At 42.8% G+C, this 20,667-nt stretch overlaps 1 protein-coding gene across 3 annotated transcripts in view; it reads right to left on the bottom strand.

Moving 5' to 3' along the window:
• The window catches only part of pam (peptidylglycine alpha-amidating monooxygenase), a 144,978-nt gene that overhangs the window by 93,132 nt on the left and 31,179 nt on the right, over positions 1-20,667 (bottom strand). For all 3 annotated transcript variants that reach the window (XM_029710422.1, XM_029710423.1, XM_029710425.1), the window contains exons 6-9: positions 11,811-11,898; positions 6,120-6,211; positions 4,769-4,852; positions 2,083-2,131 (exon numbers count right to left, since the gene is read on the bottom strand). In XM_029710422.1, the coding sequence (XP_029566282.1) occupies positions 2,083-2,131; positions 4,769-4,852; positions 6,120-6,211; positions 11,811-11,898 (313 nt within the window). The remainder of the gene's footprint in view (positions 1-2,082; positions 2,132-4,768; positions 4,853-6,119; positions 6,212-11,810; positions 11,899-20,667) is intronic.

The raw sequence follows: 20,667 nt of genomic DNA, 5'->3' as shown, positions 1-20,667 counted from the left end.
AACTGATATGGCAGGCGAAAACCTGAGAAATCCATCCAGGAATTGAATTTTTTTTTATTTTTGTAGTTTACTATTGAATGCCATTACAGTATCCATTGACTTAGGACTCAAATTGCACTTCCTATGGCTTCCACTAGATGTCAACAGTCTTTAGAAATTGTTTCAGGCTTGTATTCTGAAAAACATCGATTACAAACATCGTTTGACATGTTTCTACGAACTTTACTGATACTTTTCGGATTTTTCATCTGTCTGTTGTGACTGCCTTTGAGGATGTGGATTACTGAACAAAACGCGCGAACAAAACTGACGTTTTTGGATATAAAGATGGACTTTATTGAACAAAACAAACATTTATTAAATAAATGGGAGTCATCTGAGTGCAACCATTCGAAGACCATCAAAGGTAAGTGATTCATTTTATCACTATTTCTGACCTGTGTAACTCCTCTACTTGGCTGGTAACTGTTTGTAATGATTTGTCTGCTGGGCGCTGTTCTCAGATAATCGCATGGTATGCTTTCACCGTAAAGCCTTTTTGAAATCTGACAAAGTGGTTGGATTAACAAAAGGTTAATCTTTAAACCGATGTATAACACTTGTATGTTTTATTAATTTTTATAATGAGTATTTCTGTTTTTGAATTTGGCGCTCTGGAATTTCACTGGATGTTGGCCAGGTGGGACGCTATCGTCCCACACCCCCTAGAGAGGTTAACGTCAGATAGCAAAACAAATTCTCAGCAGTTTGAGTTGTGTCCTGTCTGACAGTGAAATGTGGCTAGCTTTTGCAGTTGCCTGGACTATGGAGTAGCTAGCTAGATAGTGCTGCAAAAGCCCATTGCATGCATAGTAAGTTAGCAGCATGACAATTTGTCCAAAGTTTGGGGTTGGTTTTGAGCTGATGTACGTTAGCTTGCTAGCTATGTTTTGTGGAAAGGACTGACATTTGGACATGAACTAGCTTTCATTAGCTAGCTTCAGCTGTTTTTGTCTGGCTCTAACTAGCTAGCTCGCTAATGGCTGAAGTTATTTGTGTAACAAATAAACAAAAATAGCTAGCTACCTTTCTTTGCCTGTTTGTTAGCTAGCTAGTTAGCTAGCTAGCTTTCAGCTGACTGGTGTTAGCTAGCTAGCTACAGAGGCTAGCTGCTGGACGTTGTACAATCAAGCGAACATTAGCTAAGTAACGTTAGCTAGCTAGCTACCTAGCTAATCAAAATTGTCAGAAATGTTGGTTCTTAATGGTCAGAAATGAGCATGTGAGATCGATAAATTATAAATGTAATAAACTGTTGCACCTACAAATTTAGTCAAGTCCAATGGTCACTTTATGGACATTATAGTCTCATTTTAATCCGACATCTAGAATTTGAGCTAGGTAGGCGCAAGAAATACTCTTAAAACTAAATTGTTAACGACCCTGTTAAAAAATCTTGTATGTGGTTCTCGGTAACGGACGGACAGTTCATGACCTCCAATCAAGTTGATTTTCTCATTTTCAACTAGATTTGCGTCATATTGGCTTAGATATGATGGTAGGGAGATTTTAGTTTAACACTGAGCTTCAACCAATGCCTATAATAAATGCTAGTCTTTTTTTCTTCATAAATAGCATACATTTTTTATTTGTATTTATCCACCGTTTCATCCGTTGTTCTAATTCAGATAAGGGGGCCAATACAAAGTGCTGGGTTGGACATCATTCCACTCACATGATACTTATGATGCTGCCCGCCGTTTATAAGTATTGTAGGTAAATAGGTCATACCAGGGATCCCAAAATGGGGCCCTATTCCCTATGCAGTGCACTATATTTGACAAGAGCCTTATTGGCCATGTTAAAAAGTAGTGCAATATAAAGGGAATATGGTGCCATTTGGGACACAGCCCAATACAAGTACAATGTTCTCTCCGTTGAACTGAATGAGTCACCCAAATTGGGTTGTTTGTCTGTCCCAACCCAATCCAACTAGCCTGCGAAGCTGCAGACATATACGATGGTTATAAATTACAGTAAATGATTACATAGTATTTCCTGTAAATATGGAAATGTACTACACGTAATTGATATAATACTTACGGTTTGGAAGTCATTCGTAAGGTAAGTCCTGAGCAATCTCTATGGTGGTCTGAAACAAAAAAACGTGCAATTAGCCGACAACAAATTAACGAATGAAACAGAATGCTGTTTTGATGAAGCCCAGTCCGATTCATTCTCTACTGCAGGTGTTCCTTTACGTCTGTAAAGCACCATAATACAGTATTCAATTACAGCACTATTATGGCTCCCTATTCTCTTCACGGTGCATGGACCAGGGCCCATAGGGTTCTGGTTGAAAGTAGTGCACCATTTAGGGAATAGGCTGCCATTTAGGACACAGATTGAGTCGTCGTCGTCGTCGTCCCTCCCACCCAATAGGCTAGCCATGTCTACACAGGGGGGTTTAAGCAAACACCGGACAAGCCCATTGAAGTAAGCTAGCGCCGTGGCGGCTAGCTGTAGCACCAGAGCTCCTGCCCCTGTGGCTACACAGCAATACCATAGGGTTTATTTCTGGAGCTGCCTATTAACATATAATAATCCTGAGAAGCTGGTCTGCATTCTAATACCTGTGGGCAGGCACACAACACACACATCTGTACTCCCCAGAGAGCACTCATTTGCATAGTTAATTGTTTAATTCCAGCATTCATGTCCAGCATTTTAATCAACTTCTTCATTTCCTGCACTAATGTGTTATCATTTACACACTGTGTCACGCTTATTTTGTCTAGGTGTGCCTCCATTTACAAAAAAAAAAAAAAAAAAAAACTTTCCTTGACTGAATAATTATTCTCCTCTTTGACTACACAGCAGGTATTACAGTTCTCAGTTCTGCACTCCCAAAGTTATTGACTGCTTTTGTGCTTGCCAGTTAGCTAGTAGCTCTCAGCTGTTAGCAGCCAATGGCTAGCCGTCTCTTACTGGCGATAAAAATGGATGATTGCCATCACTTGTTTGAGTCAGTAATGAATTATTTAATGTAACAAATCAAACATTAAACCTTCATGGTAACCTCCTAAACAATTAATTTAGACCCAGCATTTATTTCAAACAGGCGTTTATTTGCTGAAATGTGTGCAGTTGCCTAGCTACTAAAAGGAACAGGCTATTTGAGACTCAGCGTTTAGTTGAAGTTTTACGCTAACAACATTATCCTCAAACTGTTTTTTTATTTTTATTTTTTATTTATTTAACCTTTATTTAACTAGGTAAGTCAGTTAAGAACAAATTCTTATTTACAATGACAGCCTAGGAACAGTGGGTTAACTGCCTTGTTCAGGGGCAGAATAACAGATTTTTACCTTATCATCTCGGGGATTCGATCCAGCAACCTTTCGGTTACTGGCCCAATGCTCTAACCACTAGGCTACCTGCCGTTTTACGGTAATTAACTACACCGTTATCCTCAAACGACTGTTTTACGATAATTAACTACACCATTATCCTCAAATATCTGTTTTATGGTAATTAACTACACCATTATCCTCAAATGTCTGTTTTACGGTAATTAACTACACCATTATCCTCAAACGTCTGTTGAGCGTCTCTTTGTTTTCTAGGTAAATGTACAGGCGGTCTTCCACCAAACCAACTTTTGTTTGTGATTTGGGTCATAGACATGCAACATTTGCATGCTGCCTCAAGGCAGCCCGGTAATGTCAGGCAGCCGTCATTCCAGGCAGTCCAATCATTCCAGGCAGCCCAGTCATGTCAGGCAGCCCAGTCATGTCAGGCAGCCCAGTCATGTCAGGCAGCCCAGTCATGTCAGGCAGCCCAGTCATGTCAGGCAGCCCAGTCATTCCAGACAGCCCAGTAATTTCAGGCAGTCCAGTAATTTCAGGCAGCCCAGTCATTCCAGGCAGCCCAGTAATATCAGGCAGCCCAGTAATATCAGGCAGCCCAGTTATTTCCTAAAGAAAAGCCCCTTTATTGTGTGCCTGTTCTGACTGGGGAGAAGAGACATCCACTCCAATGTAGTATTCTAATGCCAATACACTCCCCTATTGGGCCCTGGTCAAAATGACTGCACTACATAGGGAATAGGGGGCCCTTTGGGAAGCAGGCTCCCTCAATGCACAATCAATGGCCACTTAGTGAAAGAACTCTCTCTCAGCTGCCACTGGGGGCGAAGCTATCACAATGAACGTGGAACAACACAAAGGTTTGCTGTTGAGTCTTTTGGGAGCTCATTGTGGGGGAAGAGAACAATAACTATTTTGAGTCCCTAATTAAAATAATCTGGTCGTGAAAGCCTGAATAAAACAAAACTGGAAACGCTTGGTGATAAACACGTATTAACTATGAGAGTAATGAACTGTACAATAATTACCAGGTACTGTATTTGAATACAAAGCAGGCACAATATTACAGTCCAGGTGAATTCATCACCTGTTTTAATACAGGGATCACCCAATCTGGTTCTGCGGTGCTACACGGGTCACCCAATCTGGTTCTGCGGGGCTACAGGGGTCACAGACTTTTGTTTCAACCCAGCCCTAAAACAGATGAATTGATTGGCTGAATGGGGTGTGTTAATGCTGGACTGGATCAGACCCCTGTATGTCATGTAGCTCCAGGACCAGGGTTGGTGACCACTGTCATTCCTGCTTTCCCCCCTCATGATTCCAGGAATATTCCAACCGGAATTTCTAGAAAACCTGTGAATTCTGGGAAAATTACAGGGAATTTTGCAACCCTAGTCTTATCACCAATCACCACTCACCTCTAAAAGCGTGGACATCCCCATAGTGGATTTGCAGCACAAAGTAAGTGATTCTGGATTTCCCTCCAACTTTAAAACCGACATCTGGGAGAGAAAAGACAAAGACAGGCACCAGTAATTAAGGTCTCTGTGAGGGCTGCAAGGCTGAGATGCATTGATAAGGAAAGAACTCATTGGAGAGCAATTACAATAACGCAGGCTAAAGCCGCAGGATTACCAATCATGGATCTACTTTCTCCAGAGCTCACTGGGGTAGAGTCCGATCTCTCCTCTCTCCAGAGAGCACTGGGGTAGAGTCTGATCTCTCCTCTCTCCAGAGAGCACTAGGATAGAGTCTGATCTCTCCTCTCTCCAGAGAGCACTGGGGTAGAGTCTGATATCTCCTCTCTCCAGAGCTCACTGGGATAGAGTCTGATCTCTCCTCTCTCCAGAGAGCACTGGGGTAGAGTCTGATCTCTCCTCTCTCCAGAGAGCACTGGGGTAGAGTCTGATCTCTCCTCTCTCCAGAGAGCACTGGGGTAGAGTCTGATCTCTCCTCTCTCCAGAGAGCACTGGGGTAGAGTCTGATCTCTCCTCTCTCCAGAGAGCACTAGGATAGAGTCTGATATCTCCTCTCTCCAGAGCTCACTGGGGTAGAGTCTGATCTCTCCTCTCTCCAGAGAGCACTGGGGTAGAGTCTGATATCTCCTCTCTCCAGAGCTCACTGGGGTAGAGTCTGATCTCTCCTCTCTCCAGAGAGCACTGGGGTAGAGTCTGATCTCTCCTCTCTCCAGAGAGCACTGGGGTAGAGTCTGATCTCTCCTCTCTCCAGAGAGCACTGGGGTAGAGTCTGATCTCTCCTCTCTCCAGAGAGCACGGTGGTAGAGTCTGATCTCTCCTCTCTCCAGAGAGCACTGGGGTAGAGTCTGATCTCTCCTCTCTCCAGAGAGCACTGTGGTAGAGTCTGATCTCTCATCTCTCCAGAGAGCACTGGGGTAGAGTCTGATCTCTCCTCTCTCCAGAGAGCACTGGGGTAGAGTCTGATCTCTCCTCTCTCCAGAGAGCACTGTGGTAGAGTCTGATCTCTCCTCTCTCCAGAGAGCATGGTGGTAGAGTCTGATCTCTCCTCTCTCCAGAGAGCACTGGGGTAGAGTCTGATCTCTCCTCTCTCCAGAGAGCACTGTGGTAGAGTCTGATCTCTCATCTCTCCAGTGAGAGAGAGATGGAGAAGAGAGAAAGATGGAGGGAGAGAAAGATGGAAGGCACAAAGAGAGAGAAAGATGAAGCAGAAAGAGAGCGATTGGGAGGAAAGAGAGAAAGATGAAATGGAGAGAGAGATTAAAGGGAAAAAAGAAAGAGAGAGACTGTGTACCTGGGGGTAGCCTGGTAGGTGGGGCATTTCGGGCCCAGGCGTACATGATGGAGGCTTCGTCTTCACAGGTCCCCTTGACACTCCCACAGTCCCTGAAAGAACCAAACAACAGCACTGGGTCAATACAGCCCCTCCCGTCTCTGGTCTCAACTAGGTCCAGAGTTGGATGGACTCTCAGTGGGTACAATATTGATGAGTCACACACACACACACACACACACACACACACACTGCGTCTTTGCTGTGGTTTGTGCAGGCAAGTGCAGAGTTTTGCGCTTGCAGTTTTTTCCCCCCCAAAGTAATAAAAAAATAAAATGTTGAGAATAAATAAAACCTAAAATGTTAAAGAAGACTTTCCCAGCTGCCACATGACGTTCTGAGAACCATATGTTTCTTAGAGCTTGGTAAGAGCGTGGTTGTCCTATTGTTATTTAGCATAAAACCTTCCCACAACTTTCTGGAACCGGTGCAGGATAGTTGCTTGGCTTTGAAACATTTTCAGCACATTTAAAAGAACTTCATAAAAATAACAAATAAACGTTATTTTCTTGTTTCCTAAAAGTTCAAACATGGTTAAATTGAATTAACATTTTGGTAATGTTTAAAGAAGATTATCCAAATGGTTTGACATTGGGAATGTTCTCAAATAGTTCAGAGAACGTTAAGAAACAATGTTCTTCTGTAGGAATTTCAGCATAACATTTCCTACAGGTTTCCTCATAGTTCTATTTAAATACATGTTCTTTAATTGTTCAGAACTTTAAGAAACAACGCTCTTCTGTGGGAATTTCAGTACTTCCACAGAACATGTCACCCAAGTTCCCATGTGGTTCTATTTAATGTCATACATTTACTACATTCTGGGAACGTTCAATTTTTTTGGGTGATTTTAGTAACTTTCAGAGAATGTTATTTAAAAACAAATACATTCTGTTCTCAGTGTCTACAAAACTCTCTATCAGGTGTGTTGGCCGCGCCCACTATCTGGCCACACCTGATCTTAATGAGTGCTTGTTTCCTTTGAAATGGGGTCTGTTTAAATAGACTAATATGAACAGCTTTGTTTGCATAAAAAAAACATGGCATGCTAGTTCCATCCGGGTGGCGCAGCGGACTAATTCCAGGGATAGAGAACAGAAGATCCTACAGTCGAATCTCACATATGCCGTGTCACAATAACAAAAAACTGTTTGCATGATTTATGCCCAAGCAAATTAATTTCCATGTGTCACACTGTATCTGTGTTGGGAGTTCCAAAATGTAACCCAAAATAAGCTAGCAGTGTTATTAGAAGTCTTGTTGAAACATTCGTGAATGTTTTAAGGAAGTTATAAAAAAAAAAATCTAAACAACCATTACATTTTGAGCACAGCGATAAGAAAAAGTTCAATAATAACCATAAGAAAACTTTCACAACATTTAGAGAATGTTCTCAGAATGTTATTTAATTACCTTAAAATAATCTAGCATTTCCGTTCTCAGTGTGTTAATAAAACCTCCCAGGAAAACGTTCAAGAAACCAGAGTAAAACGTTCTAAGAACATCCCTGCAACCTAAAAATAAAAGTTCCCAGTACAGGCAAAATGTTGTTCTGAGATGTTTAAAAAACATTCTGTTTTATCAGTCAGGAATCGAATGGCTTCATTCCCACAATCAATGAGAAAACAAAAACATAAGTTCTCACAACTTCCAAGGATCCAAATATGCTAGCTGGGGGGTTTGTATCAAATAGTTTTGCTTAGTTATTTTTCAATCCATCCCGGGGAAAAAATGACCAAACTTTGTGCAAAATGCTTCGTAAATCTGACACACACAATGTAAAATTGTAAAAAGATGGACAAACGCACAAACATCCATTTAAGAGGCAGGCTTTCATTTGCGGTATCCACACCACTTCCATCCATCTACACCACAACAGAACTATCATATCCTAGAACACCATCCATCTACACAACAGAACTATCATATCCTAGAACACCATCCATCTACACCACAACAGAACTATCATATCCTAGAACACCATCCATCTACACCACAACAGAACTATCATATCCTAGAACACCATTCATCTACACCACAACAGAACTAACATATCCTAGAACACCATCCATCTACACCACAACAGAACTATCATATCCTAGAACACCATCCATCTACACCACAACAGAACTATCATATCCTAGAACACCATCCATCTACACCACAACAGAACTATCATATCCTAGAACACCATCCATCTACACCACAACAGAACTATCATATCCTAGAACACCATTCATCTACACCACAACAGAACTAACATATCCTAGAACACCATCCATCTACACCACAACAGAACTATCATATCCTAGAACACCATCCATCTACACCACAACAGAACTATCATATCCTAGAACACCATCCATCTACACAACAGAACTATCATATCCTAGAACACCATCCATCTACACAACAGAACTATCATATCCTAGAACACCATTCATCTACACCACAACAGAACTAACATATCCTAGAACACCATCCATCTACACCACAACAGAACTATCATATCCTAGAACACCATCCATCTACACAACAGAACTATCATATCCTAGAACACCATCCATCTACACCACAACAGAACTATCATATCCTAGAACACCATCCATCTACACAACAGAACTATCATATCCTAGAACACCATCCATCTACACCACAACAGAACTATCATATCCTAGAACACCATCCATCTACACCACAACAGAACTATCATATCCTAGAACACCATCCATCTACACCACAACAGAACTATCATATCCTAGAACACCATCCATCTACACCACAACAGAACTATCATATCCTAGAACACCATCCATCTACACCACAAGAGAACTATCGTATCCTAGAACCCAGAAGGTAATAGTGTGCCCCTGCCTGACTTGATATGGAGACCGGCAGTTATGGTTAAAGGCCAGTAACGCCTTACATTGTTTCCCCTGATAGCTAGTGTCTAGAACATATTCCCGTCATTTGTTCCAAATGAATACACCACACTCAAAGATTAGGAGCAAGCAGCAGCAGTAGCAGACGCTTCCGTTAAGAGCCTCATGCCTCCCAGATTCCATTTCATGCGTCCCGGGAAACACCATTAAAAGCATATTGTCTTCACTTTTGACACAATAATGACTAGCCTTACTACTTTTCACCCTATTCTTCCTGTTACAGAGAGCTCACAGCTTGAACGGTGTGGCAGTGTGTACTCATCGTTGATGTTGTCCCCCCTGTACGTCTCGAGTGTGTTGCAGAGGAGAGCCGGTGCAACTACGGCTAGGTGACAAGAGTGGGTTAAAAACAGAGCTTTCCTTTTTCAGGAGAGTTTTTTTTTTTTTTAGCTCGATGTGGAATTGTGTGGATGTGCTAGCAGTGTGCTAAGCAAGTGTTCTGATTGGGTAGACACATTGTGTTCGTCCCAAATGGCACCCAGCCTCTTTATAGTGCACTAGGTAGCGACTAGGGTGCCATTTGGAACGAACACTCTTGGTATGGCCTATTTTCGTGCCCCCCACTGATCCTCCAGAGCTTCCTTGTGATTTCAGAAGCAGCTTCACAGGCAGTTTCAGAATATATCTCAACAACCGCTTTTCACTCGAGGAATGCCGAATGTGCTTTCAGAGTGGGGAGGAATTTGAAAATCACCCCCGCAGGATAGCTGAAGAAGAGATGAATTTCTTTCATGAAAAACAGGATAACTGAATGGATGAAAGGAATTAAAGCCCGAATGGCAATTGTGACGGTCATTTGGAATTTGATAGTCAACACAACGGTGCTCTTTAAAAACCAGGTTTGATTAGAAAATGGCCTCATTTCTTTGTGTATTTATGCTGTGTGACTCTAGAGGTGTATTCTTATTTGACCCTCCCAGACACAGGAAGCCAGTGGATGCTGAGCCGTGTTTCACTTGAACATTGCGGTAGCGTAATGTGGTCTTCGTCTTCCTCATCACATATACTGAAGAGTTCATTCTGAGGGGAGGAAAGATTAACAACCCCTCCCGACGAGCGACCTGCAGCACCCACCCCCCTCACACACCACCCTCACACACCCTGTACAGGGCTCCCATGATCTCTGTTGTCGAGGTGACAGCAGTTGCTATGGTAACAGGCACGTTTATCAGTGAGCGTCTGAAGAGGTCTCTTCTTCCTCTTCCCTCTGTTTCTTCTCTCTTGTGTGTCTCTCTCTTCTGCCTCTCTCTTCTGCCTCTCTCCCTCTCTCTTCTGCCTCTCTCCCTCTCTCTTCTGCCTCTCTCCCTCTCTCTTCTGCCTCTCTCCCTCTCTCTTCTGCCCCTCTCTCTCTCTCTCTTCTGCCTCTCTCTCTCTCTCTTCTGCCTCTCTTTCTCTCTCTCTCTTTTGCCTCTCTGCCTCTCTCTCTCTCTCTTCTGCCTCTCTCTCTCTCTCTCTCTTCTGCCTCTCTCTCTCTCTCTCTTCTGCCTCTCTCTCTCTCTTCTGCCACTCTGGCTCTCTCTCCGGTTCTCTCTCTGCCTCTCTCCCTCTGCCTCTGCCTCTCTGCCTCTCCCTCTGTCTCTCTGCCTCTCTCGCCCCCTCTGCCTCTCTCGCCCCCTCTGCCTCTCTCGCCCCCTCTCGCCCCCTCTGCCTCTCTTTGTCTCCCTCTACCCCTCTCTCTCTCTGCCTCTGCCTCTCCCTCTGCCTCTCGCTCTCCTGCCCCTCTCTCTCTGCAATGATTAGAGTGGTCCAGCTGATTCTTTAAGTGTAGTCAGGGAGTTACCCAACACTGATTATTTAAGTGTAGTAGGGCAGTTAAACCCAACACTGATTATTTAAGTGTAGTAGGGCAGTAATACCCAACACTGATTATTTAGGTGTAGCAGGGCAGTAATACCCAACACTGATTATTTAAGTGTAGCAGGGCAGTAATACCCAACACTGATTCTTTAAGTGTAGTAGGGCAGTAATACCCAACACTTATTATTTAAGTGTAGTAGGGCAGTAATACCCAACACTTATTATTTAAGTGTAGCAGGGCAGTAATACCCAACACTGATTATTTAAGTGTAGCAGGGCAGTAATACCCAACACTGATTATTTAAGTGTAGTAGGGCAGTTAAACCCAACACTGATTGTTTAAGTGTAGCAGGGCAGTAATACCCAACACTGATTCTTTAAGTGTAGCAGGGCAGTAATACCCAACACTGATTCTTTAAGTGTAGCAGGGCAGTTAAACCCAACACTGATTGTTTAAGTGTAGCAGGGCAGTAATACCCAACACTGATTGTTTAAGTGTAGCAGGGCAGTTAAACCCAACACTGATTGTTTAAGTGTAGCAGGGCAGTAATACCCAACACTGATTGTTTAAGTGTAGCAGGGCAGTAATACCCAACACTGATTGTTTAAGTGTAGCAGGGCAGTAATACCCAACACTGATTCTTTGTACCCTAAGTGTTGAGGGGTTGGTTTTTATCAAGTCAAGTGCTTGTATTCAGGCTCATAGGGCTGAGAAAGTGAAGTCTCTTTGTACATTTGTTCTTCGTTGTGCTACAATGGACAGATCAACAAGTCTTTACTAATACACAACTGTTGTGTATTCTACAGACTGTCTGTTTGGTCAACCAGGTAAAGTACTGTAGAAATGCATAAGGATATTCTAGCTACATTGTGAATCAAACCATGTACTGTGTTGTGGTGTGCTTTGACTTACCAGTAGTTGGTGGTGGAGACTGGTGTCCGGCAGCCATACAGGAGCATGTGATGGGCTGTTTCCATACTGGCATGAGGCTCAAAGTCCACTGAGGGGAAAGAAGAACACAATTACAGGGTCAAAGCCCTGGGCAAAGCACTTGTCTCCGCAGGGTTTGTTTTAGGAGGAGAATTCCACTTGTCAAAGACAATTTATGCTTGATTCTTCGAGAATAATGAGGTTGTTTAGACGCCTTGAAGTCCAGGATGTTTAGACGCCTTCAAGTCCAGGATGTTGACTAGATCTTGTTTTTGGATGAAACAACCAGGTCTTCAGAATAAAAAAAAAAACAGAGACATTTACCTACTCAGTGGTCAAAACATTCAGAACACGTTCCTAATATTGAGTTGAACCCTTGTGCGCTTTGGCCCTCAGAACAGCCTCAATTCGTCGGGGCATGGACTCTACAAGGTGTCGAAAACATCCCACAGGGATGCTGGCCCATGTTGACTTCAATGCTTCCCACAGTTGTGTCAAGTTGGCTGGATGTCCTTTGGGTGGTGGACCATTCTTGATACACACAGGAAACTGTTGAGCGTTAAAAACCCAGCAGCGCTGCAGTTCCTGACACAAACCGGTGCATCTGGCACCTACTACCATACCCCATTCAAAGGTACTTAAATCCTTTGTCTTGCCCATTCACCCTTTGAATGGCACACATACACAATCCATGTCTCAGGTGTCTCAAGGCTTAAAAATCCTTCTTTAACCTGTCACCTCCCCTTCATCTACACTGATTGAAGTGGATTTAACAACAAGTGACATCAATAAGGGAGCATCACTTTCACCTTGATTCTCCTGGTCAGTGTATGTATTCGTAATGTTTTGTACACTCAGTGTATACAATGCATTCGTTAAGTATTCAGACCCCTTGACTTTTTCCACATTTTGTTACGTTACAGCCTTATTCTAAAATGTATTAAATTGTTTTTTTTCCCCCTCATCAATCTACACACAGTACCCCATAATCAAAAAGCAAAAACAGGTTTTTTGACATTTTTAGAAATTAAATATCACATTTACTTAAGTATTCAGACCCTTCACTCAGTACTTTGTTGAAGCACCTTTGGCAGGGATTACAGCATCGAGCCTTCTTGGGTGTGACGTTACAAGATTGGCACACCAGTATTTGGGGAGTTTCTCCCATTCTTCATTGCAAATTATCTCAAACTCGGTCAGGCCCCAATGGGGAGTGTTGCTGCACAGCTGTTTTCAGGTCTCTCCAGAGATGTTCGGTCAGGTTCAAATCCGGGCTCTGGCTGGGCCACTCCTGCGTTGTCTTGGCCGAAGCCACTCCTGTGTTGTCTTGGCTGTGTACTTCGGGTTGTTGTCCTGTTGGAAGGTGAATCTTTGCCTCAGTCTGAAGTCCTGAGCGATCTGGATCAGGTTTTCTTCAAGGATCTCTCTGTACTTTGCGCCGTTCATCTTTGCCTCGATCCTGACTAGTCTCCCAGTCCCTGAATAACATCCCCACACCATGCTTCACCGTAGGGATGGTAGCAAGTTTCGTCCAAAAGTGATGCTTGGCATTCAGGCCGAAGTGTTCAATCTTGGTTTCATCAGAGCAGAGAATCTTTAGGTGCCTTTTGGCAAACTCGAAGCAGTCTGTCATGTACCTTTTACTGAGGAGTGGCTTCTGTCTGCCCACTCTACCATAAAGGTCTGATTGGTGGTGTGCTGCAGAGATGGTTGTCCTTCTGGAAGGTTCTCCCATCTCCACAGAGGAACTCTGGAGCTTAGTCAGAGTGATCATTGGTGATCTCCCTGACCATGGTCCTTCTCCTCCGAGTGGTTTGGTGGTTCCAAACTTCTTCCATTTTAGAATGATGGAGGCCACTGTGTTCTTGGGGACCTTCAATGCTGCAGAAATTTTTTGGTAACCTTCTTGGTTTTTTCTCTGACATTCACTGTCAACGTTGGGACCTTATATAGACAGGTGTGTGCCTTTCAAAATAATGTACAATCAATTAAATTTACCACAGGTGAACTCCGATCAAGTTGTAGAAACATCTCTAGTATGATCAACGGAAACAGGATGCACTTGAGCTCAATTTTGATTCTCATAGCAAAGGGTCTGAATGCTTTTGTAAATAAGGTATGTTTATTTTTAATTCATTTGCAAAAAAAATCTAATAAACCTGTTTTCGCTTTGTCATTATGGGGTATTGTGTAGATTGATGAGGAAAAACAATAATTAAATCATTTTTAGAACAAGGCTGTAACATAACAAAATGTGGAAAAGGTCAAGGGGTCTGAATACTTTCCGAAGGCACTGTATGGTCAGTGTATATTTATGGCTTACATATATAGCCAGTGTATATATTGTCAGTTTATACACTCAGTGGCCAGTTTATTAGGTACACCCATCTAGTACCATGTCAGACAGCCCTTTGCCTTCAGAACAGCCTGAATTCTTCGAGGCATGGAAACATTGCAAGAGATCTAACGTGTGTGCCAGGAAAACATTCCTCACACCATTACACCACCAGCCTGTAGCGTTGACACCAGGCAGAATGGGGCCATGGACTCATGCTGTTTACAGCAAATCCTGACTCTGTTATCAGCATAACGCAACAGGAACCAGGATTCGTCAGACCAGGCAAATCTTTTTGCTGATCGGACTGGAACCCGGTGTGGTCGTCCACTCCAATAGCCCATCCTTGACAAGGACGGACGAGTTGAGCGTTCTGAGATGCCGTTCTGCACACCACTATTGTACTTGCACCGTTATTTGCCTGTTAGCTTCCACAATTCTTTCCATTCTCCTTCAAACTCTCATCAACAAACTGTTTTCGCCCACAGGACTGCCACTGAATGGATGTTTTCTGTTTGTTGCATCATCATCGGTAAACCCTAGACACTGCCATGCTTGAAAAGCCCAGGAGGCCAGCTGTTTCTGAGATACTAGAACCGGCACGCCTGGCACCGATGATCATACCACGCTCAGTCGCTTAGGTCACTCGTTTAGCCCATTTTAATGTTCATTTTAAAAGTAACTGAATGCCTCGATGCCTGTCTGCCTGCTTTATATAGCAAGCCACGGCCACCTGACTCACTGTCTGTAGGAGCGAACAATTTCCGTGAACGGGGTGGTGTTTGGCCATGTATATATAGTACATGAATATGTGAAAACCTAAAAACAAGCTCAAACAACACAACTGAAAAACGAATTATTGAAAGAGTTCACAGCTCATATTAAATTGGGGAGTAAATTGAGTAGCGTAGGCTACTGTTTATACTAAGAGCATATATTGAAACATTAAAGGTGACACCCTTCACTTTTTCTTCTTCATTAGGGAAGCCAGGCACTGCAGGCTTGGCAACGGTAGATGCCGGCGAGAGCTTCAGCTCTGACAGAAAGTCAATGCTCTCTCCACATGAAAGTGATGAAAACCCCCAGGACGGGCTACTTGGCGCGGCCCAGTATAATCTCGGACCTGAATAATGAATGGGGCTTTTCTGACAGCAGGCCGAGCGTGGGGGGGTGCTTCTTTTCTCCTTCATGAATTTTCATAACAGCACCATATGTCAGATTGAGTGTACTGTGTATACAAGGAGAGCAGCAGCAACAGTTTGACAGGTTTTCCTTGAATTCCTGTTTTTTAAGATAATATTTGTTCTTTCTCTATCCTAGCAACGCTATTTGTATGAGTAACAAGTAAATGTCTACATTGAGGTCTTTTTTTTTTTTTTTTTACTGAAATGAAAGGTGGCCTTTCTTAGCCTTTTAGCTGTATTGTTCGTTTAGTCTAAAAGAGGTTTAGGCCTATTCACTCCAGTAACAAATCACATTTTTGGATCACGGTGGTCTGTATTTCTCTGTTGTGAGTTTGGAGGTCAGAGCAGAAGCCCCTTAGCTCAGCGGGCTGCCCGCCTTCTATAGCCGCTCTCGCCCTGCCCCAGGATCCCTGTGTCCACGAAGACGACACCCCATAATTAGGCAATAAATGCCTTCGCATTAATCATGGCTAAACAGATGTGCTTTACAGGAGGACTGGCGGCTCATGAGAAACGAGAGAGAGAGAGAGAGAGAGAGAGAGAGAGAGAGAGAGAGAGAGAGAGAGAGAGAGAGAGAGAGAGAGAGAGAAAAGAAAGAGAGAGAGAGAGAGACGATGGAGACGATGGAGACGATGGAGACGATGGAGACGATGGAGACGATGGAGACGATGGAGACGATGGAGACATCACTCCTCTCTAAAGCCCTGATCTTGCAACAGACAGGCAGCAGCCCTGTAGGCATGGGGCTCGTCCTTGCTCAACCCTATGGCAAGCAATACTGGCTTTATCCGCCTCAGTGGGCTAAGTTAACACAGGGTTAATCTCTTCCGCAGGCCCTATTTACTCATTCTCAGTTATTTTTGGAAGGATGTAGATATTCATATCTGTATGCTTCAGCAAAATATTCTGGTTGTAGTTGGATTTACATTACGGTTGGAGATAAGAATCAAGAAAGTTTGGTTTGGGATAATAAGGCTTGGGGTGTTTAATTCCGCGAGGCCATGTCATAACCCATGTCGTAACCCGTGGCGTCGAGTTTGTTGTCATAATGAGATTATGCAGATTCAGACATGTTCTGTTTACAGTACGCAACACAGTGTCGAGAAACTTTAAAACATGTCACAGACATTGTGGCTTTGTCTACGGTGTCCTCATAATGTAAGGTTGTGTTTAGTAACTTCAAAACACATTGTGGTTGCATGTGTCCTCATAATAGTGTTTCTGACAGCACTGGCTGAAGATATGGTGCAAGATGTCGTTTCACTCGCGCCGAAAATAAATACAACGCTGCCGTCCGCATTATCCAAAATAATCCTTTGTAAGTAATTTAGAGAAATTGATCATTACGCCAGGGACTTCCTATATCCATCGACTCTCTCTGTAGTGTCTTTCCCCACTGAGAATTCATGCTAATTGCTAAAGATACATGTGTAAGTAAATCACAAGGACTCTTTTTTTATATAATACCGTTTATCTGCTAGATAATGACTACATCTCTTCTAGTCTTTTTAAGAAACATTTGTGTGTTGAAAATGCCTCACCACTTGTACAATCTATTTTAAACAGACATACATACCTCACCAGACAAACCACTATGGGTTCCTTCATGGTGCCCAAACCATAAACAGATTTTCACTTAGTTATCTATAGAGTCATGGTGGAATGCTCTGCTACCAGAGGTTCCTCAGTTATCTATAGAGTCATGGTGGAATGATCTGCTACCAGAGGTTCCTCAGTTATCTACAGAGTCATGGTGGAATGATCTGCTACCAGAGGTTACTCAGTTATCTATAGAGTCATGTCATGGTGGAATGATCTGCTACCAGAGGTTACTCAGTTATCTATAGAGTCATGGTGGTACCAGAGGTTACTCAGTTATCTATAGAGTCATGTCATGGTGGAATGATCTGCTACCAGAGGTTCCTCAGTTATCTATAGAGTCATGGTGGAATGATCTGCTACCAGAGGTTACTCAGTTATCTATAGAGTCATGTCATGGTGGAATGCTCTGCTACCAGAGGTTACTCAGTTATCTATAGAGTCATGTCACGGTGGAATGATCTGCTACCAGAGGTTCCTCAGTTATCTATAGAGTCATGGTGGAATGATCTGCTACCAGAGGTTACTCAGTTATCTATAGAGTCATGTCATGGTGGAATGATCTGCTACCAGAGGTTACTCAGTTATCTATAGAGTCATGGTGGAATGCTCTGCTTCCAGAGGTTACTCAGTTATCTATAGAGTCATGGTGGAATGATCTGCTACCAGAGGTTACTCAGTTATCTATAGAGTCATGTCATGGTGGAATGATCTGCTACCAGAGGTTACTCAGTTATCTATAGAGTCATGGTGGAATGCTCTGCTACCAGAGGTTCCTCAGTTATCTACAGAGTCATGGTGGAATGATCTGCTACCAGAGGTTACTCAGTTATCTATAGAGTCATGTCATGGTGGAATGATCTGCTACCAGAGGTTACTCAGTTATCTATAGAGTCATGGTGGTACCAGAGGTTACTCAGTTATCTATAGAGTCATGTCATGGTGGAATGATCTGCTACCAGAGGTTCCTCAGTTATCTATAGAGTCATGGTGGAATGATCTGCTACCAGAGGTTACTCAGTTATCTATAGAGTCATGTCACGGTGGAATGATCTGCTACCAGAGGTTCCTCAGTTATCTATAGAGTCATGGTGGAATGATCTGCTACCAGAGGTTACTCAGTTATCTATAGAGTCATGGTGGAATGATCTGCTACCAGAGGTTACTCAGTTATCTATAGAGTCATGTCATGGTGGAATGATCTGCTACCAGAGGTTACTCAGTTATCTATAGAGTCATGGTGGAATGCTCTGCTTCCAGAGGTTACTCAGTTATCTATAGAGTCATGGTGGAATGATCTGCTACCAGAGGTTACTCAGTTATCTATAGAGTCATGGTGGAATGCTCTGCTACCAGAGGTTACTCAGTTATCTATAGAGTCATGGTGGAATGATCTGCTACCAGAGGTTACTCAGTTATCTATAGAGTCATGTCATGGTGGAATGATCTGCTACCAGAGGTTACTCAGTTATCTATAGAGTCATGGTGGAATGATCTGCTACCAGAGGTTCCTCAGTTATCTATAGAGTCATGGTGGAATGATCTGCTACCAGAGGTTACTCAGTTATCTATAGAGTCATGTCATGGTGGAATGATCTGCTACCAGAAGTTCCTCAGTTATCTATAGAGTCATGGTGGAATGCTCTGCTACCAGAGGATCCTCAGTTATCTATAGAGTCATGGTGGTACCAGAGGTTACTCAGTTATCTATAGAGTCATGTCATGGTGGAATGATCTGCTACCAGAGGTTCCTCAGTTATCTATAGAGTCATGGTGGAATGATCTGCTACCAGAGGTTACTCAGTTATCTATAGAGTCATGTCATGGTGGAATGCTCTGCTACCAGAGGTTACTCAGTTATCTATAGAGTCATGTCACGGTGGAATGATCTGCTACCAGAGGTTCCTCAGTTATCTATAGAGTCATGGTGGAATGATCTGCTACCAGAGGTTACTCAGTTATCTATAGAGTCATGGTGGAATGATCTGCTACCAGAGGTTACTCAGTTATCTATAGAGTCATGTCATGGTGGAATGATCTGCTACCAGAGGTTCCTCAGTTATCTATAGAGTCATGGTGGAATGATCTGCTACCAGAGGATCCTCAGTTATCTATAGAGTCATGGTGGAATGATCTGCTACCAGAGGTTACTCAGTTATCTATAGAGTCATGGTGGAATGATCTGCTACCAGAGGTTACTCAGTTATCTATAGAGTCATGTCATGGTGGAATGCTCTGCTACCAGAGGTTACTCAGTTATCTATAGAGTCATGTCACGGTGGAATGATCTGCTACCAGAGGTTCCTCAGTTATCTATAGAGTCATGGTGGAATGATCTGCTACCAGAGGTTACTCAGTTATCTATAGAGTCATGGTGGAATGATCTGCTACCAGAGGTTACTCAGTTATCTATAGAGTCATGTCATGGTGGAATGATCTGCTACCAGAGGTTCCTCAGTTATCTATAGAGTCATGGTGGAATGATCTGCTACCAGAGGTTCCTCAGTTATCTATAGAGTCATGGTGGAATGATCTGCCACCCCGGGGGGGGGGGGGGGGGGGGGGGGAATCATGGCTATATTCAATACAATTCACGAGTTTGATTTAGAACCTGTTTAAATCTTTATCATGGTTGGTGTCATGATGGATTTGTCCAAAATGTTTGACATAAAACATGACTTTTCTGTCCTTCCATTGAGAGCAGTATAAGTTGTCTTTATATCATATTTTAAGCATTAGTCAGTTAAATTAGACATTGAACTTTAACCTTGTAAGAATCCTGGATCTAGCTGCCGGACAGTTTTTTTGTATAGAGATATCAGAAATGCAGTGTAAATACACAACATTTCCTGTCTCCTTATGTTACATAGGGGAAACGGTTTTCATGGGCACACAAATTGAATGCTTCTAACCGAAAGAGTCACCTTAAATTGATAATTAAAACCTAAATCAATACTGTCATTAACGTGGATCTTCAATAATTATGCATCATACTTGATGCGCATTTAGTGTCCAGCTGATTAGTTACGACGTGATATTTTCACACATCATCTGATCCAAAGTGCCGGAAAAAAAGGAATTTCCAGAATATTTCGGTGTCTCATTTGTTATGCCGGTGTAGACAGTTGCATTGGATCTAACATCCTTAGCCAATTGATGTTGATCAAATACATTTTATTTGTCACATACACATGGTTAGCAGATGTTAATGCGAGTGTAGCGAAATGCTTGTGCTTCTGGTTCCGACAGAGCAGTAATATCTAACAAGTAATCTAACAGTTTCCCAAACAACTACCTAATACACACAAATCTAAATGGGTGAATGAGAATATGTACATATAAATATATGGATGAGCGATGGCCGAGCGGCATAGGCAAAGTGCAGTAGATTATATAAAATACAGTATATACATATGATATGAGTAATGTAAGATATGTATACATTATTAAAGCGGCATTATTTAAAGTGGCATTGTTTAAAGTGACTAGTGATCCATTTGTCCAGTGATTGTCCAGTGATTGGGTCTCAATGTAGGCAGCGGCCTCTCTGAGTTAGTGATTGCTGTTTAGCAGTCAGATGGCCTTGAGATATAAGCTGTTTTTCAGTCTCTCGGTCCCAGCTTTGATGCACCTGTGCTGGACCTCGCATTCAGGATGATAGAGGTGTGAACAGGCAGTGGCTCGGGTGGTTATTGTCTTTGATTATCTTTTTTGGCTTCCT

This window comes from Salmo trutta, chromosome 23, assembly GCF_901001165.1.
Source record: "Salmo trutta chromosome 23, fSalTru1.1, whole genome shotgun sequence".
Classification (NCBI taxonomy): domain Eukaryota; kingdom Metazoa; phylum Chordata; class Actinopteri; order Salmoniformes; family Salmonidae; genus Salmo; species Salmo trutta.
The sequence above is the reverse complement of the archived record's forward strand: the minus strand, read 5'-3'. Positions and strand labels throughout refer to the sequence as shown.